The 11,207-nt window shown below is 40.2% G+C and overlaps 1 protein-coding gene across 1 annotated transcript; it reads left to right on the top strand.

The window, feature by feature from the left end:
- The first annotated feature begins 575 nt into the window (after nucleotides 1-575).
- Nucleotides 576-8,707, top strand: plekha3 (pleckstrin homology domain containing, family A (phosphoinositide binding specific) member 3). The gene is made up of 8 exons (XM_071537069.1): nucleotides 576-705; nucleotides 2,210-2,326; nucleotides 3,288-3,437; nucleotides 3,991-4,112; nucleotides 5,100-5,204; nucleotides 6,063-6,106; nucleotides 7,795-7,889; nucleotides 8,177-8,707. Exons 1-8 carry the CDS (start codon nucleotides 666-668, stop codon nucleotides 8,284-8,286), a joined length of 783 nt encoding a protein of 260 aa, XP_071393170.1. The 5' UTR covers nucleotides 576-665; the 3' UTR covers nucleotides 8,287-8,707.
- Nucleotides 8,708-11,207: the final 2,500 nt, after the last annotated feature.

The following is an 11,207-nucleotide window of genomic DNA, read 5'->3' as shown; positions in this document are numbered from 1 at the left end:
ACAGACAGGTGGATAAAACTTAGAGGCAAAGTTTGCTCTGCATATTGACTTAACATCAGATTTCCATACAGCGGTTTTCCTGTCACACGGCTGCATGTAACTGACTGATCATCCAGTCTGATCCTGAGCTGAACTTCACACACACAGCCGTCCAAACACACAGAAATGTCTGAAAAGGAGCCGCGGCTTGCTGCTTTGTTGACATTTTGTTTCCAGGCATCAGCTGACTGCCTACAAGTTAGCTGGTTAGTTTGTTAACAGGTTAGCTTAAAAAAAAACCCTGCAGCGTTACATTATCCTTCTGATAATGACATCCCGCTCTTACATACGCGGTTTTACGGTTTTCGTGATATTTTTAGCTGCTTCAATATACAGAAAGACGAGCCATGATGAGGAATATTTTGTAACCAACTGTCACTGGAGAGCTAAGCTAGCTAACGTTAGCCCAGTGCTTCTCTAACGTGACGCAAGTTGTTGCTACTTCGCTTGCTAGCTTGCTTGCTTGACCTGAATGTTATTGTCCGTTGACGTTAACTAGCAAACGAAGCTAGCTAGTTAAGCTACCGTGAGCGTTAGCTAGCTGGTGAAGATAACGAGCTGACGTTACGTTACAGTGACAGGCAGCGGTGGTACAAGCTAGCTAATTAGCCAATGTGAAGTGAGTCATGGAGGGAATCCTTTACAAGTGGACGAACTACATGACAGGTGAGTCGTCTGTCTGTTTATTTATCTGTCTGACATCTGTTTTCCTTCCGTCTGTCTCTCTGACAAGCCACGGACTGAATGATGATTGAATGATGGTTTGTGTTGTAGCTAGTCTTGCTGTCGGTCATGAAACAGACCGCTGACAGCCTGTCTAACTTAGTCAATACAACCTTTACCAAGATAACAAATTAACATAGATAAGTATAGTATAGATAAGATAAGTATACAAATAGATAAAACATGAGCGAGTACACACAGCTGTGCAACTGCCATGGCTTTGAGTGAGCAAGAGTAGTCATACAGTACAGTACCTCATGTATTGAGGAAACTGGACTCTGCAGAGCCATTTAATTTTATTTCATTACATTGATTCCTTCAAATATGTGGCTGGTCAATAGTCTATCAACCAGACTTGGGTGCATTTCACTCCCACTTCAATTATTTCAATGTAGCTTGCAGCTCACTTACTAATGATAGACTAAGATGGATTGTTTGAACTCTCCAAGGGAATTAAATTAGTCTCCGACACCAAATACTGGACTTATTGAATCCATAATGTACAGCCACATTATCTGCAGACAGGGAGATGACAAGCAGCCTGCAGGGACTAGTGAGGCTTTTGGTTGCAAACTGACAAGTCTATAAATAACAACATACACACTGCCTGTGACTGTAGTGACTCCCAAAATATAACTTGCTATCTGAACCAGCAACAATTTCTACACACTTCTAACAGCAATGAGTGATATGAGAGTGAAATGTGTAGTCTGTGTTATTTGTCCTGCAGTGTCCCCTTTGCACTGAATGTGAGCTCCAGCTTTCTTGATTTATCTGTTTTGCGCCAGTGACACCAAGAAAAATTCCTGTGTATATTTATTGTACCTGACAGATAAAGTGATTGTGTCTGAGTCTGTTGTTTTTTCTCATAACGTTACAGTTTCAGATGGCTGCTTGCTGTGTTCTTGACATTTACAGTGTATCAAGGGTTTGGTGAAAAAAGGGCATCCGTGACATTTTAGCCCAAGAAGAATAAGCTGTTGTTGGGCTCTATCTGATGGTCAAAAGACCACATTTGTAATCATTAAGAAAATTTTAAATAAAGGAGAAAATCCAAAAGACTCAAGTTAATACCCAGATGGAATGTGGTGCAAAAAGGGCATAACCGTAACCTATTTTATAGCTTTTTATAGAACATCATTTTTCTGAATCTTAATGTCTGTAAAAGTATGAATGGCTCCTATGTTTTGGATAAAAAATATGCAAACATTTAAAGTTTTGATTTTGCTTTACTATAAAATTAGGAAAATGTCACATAGGCCCCTTTTGCTTTTGTACTGTTGAATAGCTTAAAGGGTTGAGCAAGGCCCTAATACTGCCAGGGTTAGGGGTTTGTCACTGGGATTATCCATTCATAATCAATATGTTTGCTCTCATGGCTCTATCAGGCTAGATGGTGTATATTTATGTTGTTGTTTACACTGTGTTGCTTATGTCCTGTCCTCAGGTTGGCAGCCCCGCTGGTTCGTCTTAGAAAATGGAGTCATCTCCTACTACGACAGCGAGGATGACGTCGGTAAAGGAAGCAAAGGATCCATCAAGATGTCAGTCTGCGACATCAAAGGTCAGAGCGGCGTTCAAAACACGTCTGGTAGACGATCCCAGGAGAGCAGCGCCTCCACACAGGAGCTGTCAACATTTTTGTCAACACTTTTTTTTTTATCCAGAATATTTCAAAACATCCTTCAGAATCAGATCCAACTTGTCCAGTATTAATAATCACAGGAGAGCAGCATTTCAGTAATACATGTCAACACTATTTTGTCTGACATAATTTATGTTTTCATATTTTTTGGCTATCATGTTTCAGTCCATCCTTCACATCCAACTCATCTAGCTTTAATAATCTTAGTTTGAGTGTAGTTTACCCAGAATTTTTTTTTTTTGCGACCAAATGTTTATTGAAATGAAAACACAGAATTTACAACCAAAAGCACGATTTGTTTGAGTTTAACAACAATAACAGAGGTACATACTTGAAAAATAATAAATAATTAGAATAAAATAAAATAAATCAATTTATAACAAATGCAATGATATTATAATTTACATACATAAAATCCACAAGGAACCAAATGCAGAGGTGGTACAGGTGGTACTATCTCTGGTGGTACAGCACTTATTTGTGGAAGAAGCTAAAAAGTTATGATCTATACACAAATAGAATCATCATGGTTAAATGTTACAAGTGAAAAGCAACAACAAATCCCTGCTTATTTTATATCTGAAAGTTGTTAGATCTCAAATATCTAAAATGTAGGGGCATGTGTATTCTCAGTTTGAATAGGCATGATGCTAGGGATGCAGGGTAGAAACATTACCATGTCATATTTATATTTGTTTTTTACTTCACATTTGATAGATTTGACATTTCAGTCCATTGTGCAGATCTGACATATTTCTATGTCTGCACTGTCAACACTATGCGCCTTGGATAAAAGCATCCATCAGATGTCATATGTTTATGGTAATTTATATGTTTATAATTTTTCAACTTTATATCATACATATATTTTATGCCTCAGTCCATCCTACAGATCCAACCCGTCTGGAGCTGATAATCCCAGGCGAACAGCATTTCTATGTCCGAGCCGTCAACGCTGCAGAGAGACAGAGGTGGCTGGTGGCTTTAGGCTCGTCTAAAGCTGGAACACTGGACAGTCACAAGCACAGAGGTAGTGTGTGTGTGTGTGTGTGCGTGTGTGTGTGTGTGTGCGAGAGAATCAGTCTGTGTGTCAGATCTGTGTTTGTATCTCTCGCTGTAGCTCTTGACTCTCTATAGTAACATTACTTTGGAATAAATTGAGATGGGGCCAGTATTAAGGATTTAGTTAGTGCCATGTATATTTTGTGTGCCAAGTTATTGTTATTTTGTCTTCCATCGAGGACCATAATGGAAATAAGTGTTTTAAATAAACACTTTGTTGTGCTATCCTCTGGTGTTAAATATACATACATTATTTTTCATCATGTATTTTCCCATTTTTTGTAGTTTCCCAAAAAAACCCATCAAAAATGGGTGTCTCTCTGTGTCTAACTTACTGCATATTTCGGTGTCTTTGTGACTGTAAATTTACCTGAAGATTCAGACTAAGATGTCTCAACTATATCTGTGTGTTTCTGTGTGTGTGTGTGTGTGTGTGTGTGTGTGTGTGTGTGTGTGTGTGTGTGTGTGTGTGTGTGTGTGTGTGTGTGTGTGTGTGTGTGTGTGTGTGTGTGTCTTGCCAGGTCCAGACTGTCTGAGGACTAAGATGTCTGAACTCCGTCTCTACTGTGACCTCCTGGTCCAGCAGGTCCAAACAATCCAATCGCAGCACAGCGCTGACACACAGGCCACGCCCACCTCCGAGGTAACAAACACAGCTTCTGTTTTCCCCAAACTCTTTTTTTTTTTTTTTCACACTGTTGTGGAAACTAGACTGCTGACTGTGATGTTTTCATTTTTGTCTGTATTGAGAAATAGCAAGTTCTTTGTCATCCATGGTTTTATGTATAAAATACAAGATTATAATTTTTTCTTTTACTTTATTTCTCTAGGTTTTATTGCAGTGTAATGTTATGTATCATCTGCATAGGAATAAATAACGTATATTTACAGATAGTATTACCAAGGAATAGCATGTAAAGTGAAAGACAGGCAGAAGGCTTACATCAAGTGTGACAAATTTGGACCTACTAGTCTGGTATGAGCAAATTCTGATGGGAGGGAGCCATTTATAGACTACTTGAAAAAAGAATAAGAAAGGAGCGTTTCTTGGATCTGAGGTAGTAGAGGACAGAAAAAACAGGTGCAAATACACATATGAGGAGGAGTAAAATTATGGATTCCATCTGCAGATACAAAAATGTAAAAGGCCTTAATTATAGTCACTGCATAATAGAAACAGCAACAGCTATATAGGTATATAAGATATATAGGCTACTGTTTGAATTCCAGTATTGTACAGAGAGGAGTGGAAAAAAATTAAAAATAGATAATGTGTAATTTTTTCAGATCTTAAAGGCCCACTGTTTCTTTAAAGAAATGAATTTGGTGCACTTGGATGCATTACAGGCAGGTTATAAGCCCATTACAAGCGTAGATCATCAAAAATCATCAAACAGAAAATTAATATCATGTCATTAACGCTACAGTTGCCACATCAAGTGTTCAGCCCCCTTAATCTTTTGCATAGATAATAATTACCATGCACCGATAGTGTGGTTATAAATGCAGTTATGATGACAGTTATGATTATATATTATATTCTGCCTGATTTCTCTCTCTCTCTCTCTCTCTCTCTCTCTCTCTCTCTCTCTCTCTCTCTCTCTCTCTCTCTCTCTCTGTGTCTCTCTAGTCCTCTCTCCTCAGTGCGACCTGTGCAACCTTCATCAGGACTTTGGAAGAGTGTATGACCCTGGCCAACCAGAGTTTAACCCCTGACCTCCGACCCCCTGAGCGGGTAGGTAGGCTCTATTCAAAGTACAAAGGACCTTTTAATATTATCCAAAACAACCAAATCAGAATCAGAAACGCTTTATTTTTCCAAGTACAATAAGCATGCTGGAGTTTGTCTTGGTGACATTGATGCATAAACATATCAAAAAGCAAAACAGTAACTTTTTTTTATGCTAAAATAAGTTGGATGTGCTAGAATGAATCCCACCAAACAAAGATAAACATGAATTGAAGGAATAATAGAATTAAATATTTGAGATAATGGAGACCCTGTAATGTCTGTGCTACGCAAAACGATTTTTCAAAGCATCTGCTGCTGCCATAGATCGAACTGCAAAACAACTTCCACAGACTTAAACATTGCCTGAGCTAGATAATCCATCACAGTAACCATAAAACCTTAATTGATTTTGTCAAAATTTCTGTTTAATCGTTATTTCATTGTGCCAGAACTGGAGTGTTTTCATATCTGTGCTGCATTACATTATGCTTTGCTTACTGTCAATCACCAGACGCCCACAGGAAGAAATGGAAGTTTGCAGCAGAAAACAGTCCCAATAACTGTTAAAAAAGCTAATTACATATGGCATGTACAGTAGACTGATTGGTGGAAATGTAAACTAGATGTAGATTGCGAGCTGCACATGGCTCACAATCTGCACAATGATGAACAGGACGTTGGTGATTATATTTGCTGCTTATAGCTGAAGCTGTTGGTTTTTTTTTTGTTTGTTTGTTTGGGTTGGTTTATACATGTGAGTAGATATTTTGACGTTCTCAGGATTGTACAGGACTGTGAATGCATATAGTGTACTTATCTGTCTGTCTGTATTTCTGTCTCTGTCTCTGTCTGTCTGCCCAGATGAAGAGGTCTATCAGTCACCCTGGAACATACAGCTTTGACAGGTGAGTGTACACACACACACACACACACACACACGCCTATCTACCTCGCTACCTAGCTACCTATCTAGCATCCTTCCTTCCTTCCTTCTTCCCTCATTCCTTCCTTCGTTCATATTGTTTATCACTGCAGCTCATTTGTAGTTCCCTTACTTCAAGTACACCCTGTTTTATCCAAACTGGACACTATCTGCCAAACTTGCCTGCCAACCAAATAGGCAGAAAGAGCAGAAAATGCATCAGGAATATGTACTTTGTCATTGTGCTTGACTGAGCAGACTGTGTACTGAGTCCCTGCATCACCATCACCTCTGGTAGTGCAGGAACAAACCCTCAAAAAGGGCCTTAGTTTTTTGTTCTACCCCTACCTGGGGTAGAACAAAACATGACCTTTTTTTTTTCATAACTTTGACATGTCCCCTTCATGAAATGGATGGTCATAATTTTTTATTTTTACTGCAAAAGTCATTTAATTCATCAATGAAGTGATTCACCACATAGGCAAAAAAGTGCAAAAAAACGCCTGCCCTGAAAGAGGGAGTACCAAGTTAATCCCATGTCATTTTCTACCTACTGGTTGTATTTACATCATATTTGCACTGATGGTCTACAGGTAGTGTCCCTATACTCCAAAGCAACCAGAATGTCAAAATACGGTTCTATTGTGAATCAGCGGCCTTTTGTATAAGGCCTTATTATAGGCGGAAATATCAAACAGTTAATTTGAAGGGGACATGTCAAAGTTATGAAAAAACATGGTCATGTTTTGTTCTACCCCGGGTAGGCATATCTAAAAATTTTGTGGGTTTGGTTCCTGCTCTATGGCCTCTAGGTGGCAGCATTGCTACACCTTGATTACCAATATCTGTGTTCCTCCTAACATTGAATACAATTGTCTGTGAGCCGCTCCACCTATAATGATAATAATTATTAATTTCAATAGTGTCACATGCTCTACATGGTGTTTCAGAGAATTTCATCAGTATTGGTTTCAGTGGAGAGTTTTAGTGTCATGTGTTCTGCATGCTTTTTAAGATAATTTAATTAGTATGGGTTTCCAATATAGTTTTAGTGCCACATGGTCTAAATACTGTTGCAAAGAATTGCATCAGTATGGCTCGTGTCACATGGTCGAAATGCTTTTTTAGACAGCTGACATATCTGGGAGTAACACTGGTTTGTATACATTACTGTACTTATAAAACACTTGTTGAGTGGCTTTACAACATTTACAGTAGGTTTTATTAGATAAGCAAGCTGTAGTGGGTTAACTCCCACATCCTTTTGTTCCCCCAGGTGTGTGTGTGCGTGTGTGTGTGTGTGTTTGACTACGTTCACGCTACAGTAGTTTAGGAGAGAATGTATTTAAATAGTACTTACGTCTCTGGATAATAATGTTTACCTTGGCCTTTACAACCAAATTGTTATAGCATCTTTGAGGCAGCAAAGATACCTGAATACTTTGTTTATCTTCTTGTATTTCCATAATTGTATTTTATCACTGTGTTTTCTTTTTTAAATTTTGCTTCTATGTCATATCACTGTGCAAATAAAGCCAAATTAAACTTCTTTCTATGGCGGCCATCTTAAACGAATCTGCTAAAAGACTGTTCAGGAACGTTGACTCAGACAAGAAAGTTTCCTGTGTTATCACTGTTATCACTCTAATTTTAATTTTGTGTGTTTTTCAGGTCAAGTGTTCCTAAGGAGTATGTGTGTGGAGGTCAAAGGTCGAATCAGCGCAGGAACAGGACCTGCTCTGACAGCTCTGTCTATGACACTGACCGTAAGACAGAGACACACACACACACACACACACACACACACACACACCCCCACACACACACAATTTAAAGGCTTTTTTGCATCCACACATGTATACCTGCTGTCTTGGTATCAAATCCCATCAGAAATGTTCCTCCTGTGTTTTCCCTCAGCCCAAATACTGACTCAACAAAACAAAACAAACACCTTAAAAAAGTACTTGAATATGAATTTGGAAAACCTGATTTGACAACTCAACCCAGCTGTGAAATTGATGTGTGTATTACTCTGTGCGCGTGTGTGTTCCAGGTGTGTTGTCCAGCCTCAACGGCGATTCGTCCTCCATTCCCGAGGAGAGAGGGGGCGCAGCGAGCCCAAAGACCACGCCCACTGACACAGACACTGACCTGTCAATCTAAAGACCCGTCGATGTAAAGACCCGTCCGTCCGAACCCGCTAAATCAGCTGAACCCTGAACCAGCTGAACTTTGGAAAAGGTCAAGATCGTGAGAGCGATTGGGTTTCGTTGGCGACAACGCAGAAGTTTCCATCGAGATGCTGACATCATCTAAACTTGGTTAAATCTAAGACTAGTTGGCCTGCAGTAGTCCTCCTCCAGGAATCCCTTCTTCTTCTTGTGCTTTTTACTCTACATGTCAGCTGATTTGCCAAACACATGCACTTTGGAATCATAGTTATTTTATTCTTGAAGACTTTTTTTTTTACGTGTTTCTGTTTTAACTGGTCACATTGGAGAGAGACGGAAAAGACTGGAAAGAGAAAGAGAGGAAGAGGAAGATATCCGACAGATATCCTAAGCTGGATTTGAACCCGCAACATTGTGAGCCAGGACAGTCCCATCTCACCCTCTTGTATTTTAATTCTACAGATCAACAGGTTGCCGCATACACTTTGGACACACTATTAAGCAGGCTTGTGACTAGATGCTTGAATCCTGTGAAAATCTAGTTGGTCAAAGTGAATGAGAAATGTAAGGTGCTCTTGAGCAAGGCACTTAACCCCCAGTTGATCCAATGGAGTTTCTCAGTGGCCACCAGTGTAAGACTGTGATTGTAGTGGGTGGCTCCCAGGTAGGAATGGGTTCAACTGCGTGAGTTAACTTTCTCTGGACAGTTTAAATGCCGGGGTCTTGTGTTCACTGTATGAAATTGACCTGAGAATGTATAGCAACAGTCCTGAAGGTCATGTAATGAAATTCGTTGTGTATTTTGTTGCTGTGGTACATGATTCATAACCATTCGAGGCCAAACCCGATAAACGATCACACAGGCAAGAGTTTTGTTCAGTGAAGTTCAGAGGTGCTTTATTGCCTTTTATATTGCATCCAACAGCCAAAAACAAAATGTCTGACATCTAGCAGAACTCTTCTAACTTTTTCCACGTCAAAAGAAACAAGAACTTCTCAGACTTTCCCGTCCCCTGGGAACTCGCCAGGCGCCGTCTTCATCTTTCCTCCAGGCCTCCTTGGTCTGTCGTCTCTGGGAAAAGACAGGGGGGAAAAAAAATGCAGTACACCCTGGTGAGCTGGTGTTTTCTGCCCCTGTCCCTGGCCACCCTCCTGACTTTGAAGGTGTGGGGCCGACGAGCTGAGGTTTGCCAGTAGCGCAGTCTGGTGCATCATGGGAGGGCAGAACGAAACCGAATGGAACAGAGAGCTGCCTATATGCGTAGGCACCAAAGTTTGTTTCTGCTGTACTTTGCGCTACTAGAAGTTTATACATTAAATGTGCCATCATTCTTTTACTAAAAAACACATTGAAGTTGAACTGGACCCGTCCGTATTGCGTCTCCTCTGGGTGCTCCGGTTTCCTCCCACAGTCCAAAGACAAACAAGTCAGGTGAATGGAGACTCTAAATTGCCCACAGGTACGAATGTGAGTGTGAGTTACTGTCTTTTTATCTGTGTGGCGACCTGTCTAGGACGTTTACCTGCCTTCGGCCCAATGTATCAATGTATTCTGGGACAGGCTCCACCCCCCCCGGTGACTCTGAAAACGAATAGGTGCATAAAGAAAATGAATGAACGAACTGGGATGAGCAGTGAAGTTTAAATAAACAACATCCGGGACTGGCTTCGCAAAGTGGGTCATCCCATAAAGAGCAGGGGGCGGAGACTAAGACACTGAAATGACGGAGAAATTCACCGGAACACACTGATCATTATTTGCTTAATTCTTCCTGGACAGAGAAGTAGATCCTTCAAGCTGCATTTTTGGTGTCCGACTTCGAAAGCGAGATTTTGAAAGCTGCGGTGGGACAAAGTTGTGCTCTACGATGATGTTTCTATTGACAGAGGAGCTTCGCTTATTAATCCCTCCTGAATCGTGGCACTTAAGGGACAATTCAAATCTCGCAAATGTTAGCTGTTTTGCTAAGTTTTGACGTAAAACGCATTTAGAGATGCTGCAATACAGTGATATTCACCTTTAAGTATAGATCCTGTGCATTGGAAGTGGCTGTATTGGCCTGGAGAGCTCATGCCCAAACAGTTCACCCACTCTCACTGTATCTTAACTCTCTTCCTAAAATCCAGCAGCTCTTTGGTTGTCACGACTCTCTGCCAATCAGGTATTGACACCTCACACTCAAACAGTCAGGGGAGAAAACAAAACAGACTGCTGCACCAATTACAGTACATTCCCCCTGGTCGTTTTGCACTTTAGAGTAAAAACAAAAACAGAAAAAAAAACGTCCTTTTATTTTTTTTTTTATGTTTGTGCTCTGAAAAGAGGATTTTGGTGACATCGGTACTATGGATGACGACAGTGATGATGATTGTGAAAATGATGATGATGGTATTCATGTGTTAAAAATATATAAGTATTTTGTGTCTTTTCTTTTGGAGATGAAGCTGCAGCAGCCTTATCTGTGACCTTTCACCTTAATGGAGGCCTGTGACCTTTCACTGACATGTGATGTGTTTTTTCAGCATTGTTGTTTGGGATGAGCGAATTGTCTTACTTTCCCCACAACATGTGTTCGAAATGTGCTATTTGAAACTAAGAGGAGCTTTGTCTCAAACTTTACAGATTGAACAGTGGTAAAAAATGAAGATGTATATGAATGATGTTGTATATGGAGGTTGTGACCTGTGACCTTTGTTCTGTGCCAAGAACTGACGTAGAACTTCTCAAGTCTCCTCGTTTGCTTTTCTTACTTCCTTCTCTCCTCCTATCTTCACTTTATCTGTCCCTTCACTTTCTCTAAATACTGTGAAGAAAAGTTTCCCAGAGGCCTCCCATCGTTTGCTGTGAGACAACAAAGAGAAAAGTCGGTCACACTTTATTTGGACAGTCCAAATGACTATAAAGTGTCACTA

Source organism: Centroberyx affinis, unplaced genomic scaffold (assembly GCF_046629955.1).
Source record: "Centroberyx affinis isolate AG114_WGS23_722 - 3 ecotype Tasmania unplaced genomic scaffold, CSIRO-AGI_Caff_v1 ptg002978l_1, whole genome shotgun sequence".
Taxonomy (NCBI): Eukaryota; Metazoa; Chordata; class Actinopteri; order Beryciformes; family Berycidae; genus Centroberyx; species Centroberyx affinis.
This window is presented reverse-complemented; position numbering and strand designations above follow the sequence as displayed.

Bases quoted from the DNA above. Each gene is read 5' to 3' on its own strand.
- plekha3 (XM_071537069.1), top strand. From the start codon at position 666: ATGGAGGGAATCCTTTACAAGTGGACGAACTACATGACAG. The intron at 6,107-7,794 runs GTGAGTGTACAC...TGTGTTTTTCAG, and splicing joins GGAACATACAGCTTTGACAG to GTCAAGTGTTCCTAAGGAGT. The intron at 7,890-8,176 runs GTAAGACAGAGA...TGTGTGTTCCAG, and splicing joins CTCTGTCTATGACACTGACC to GTGTGTTGTCCAGCCTCAAC.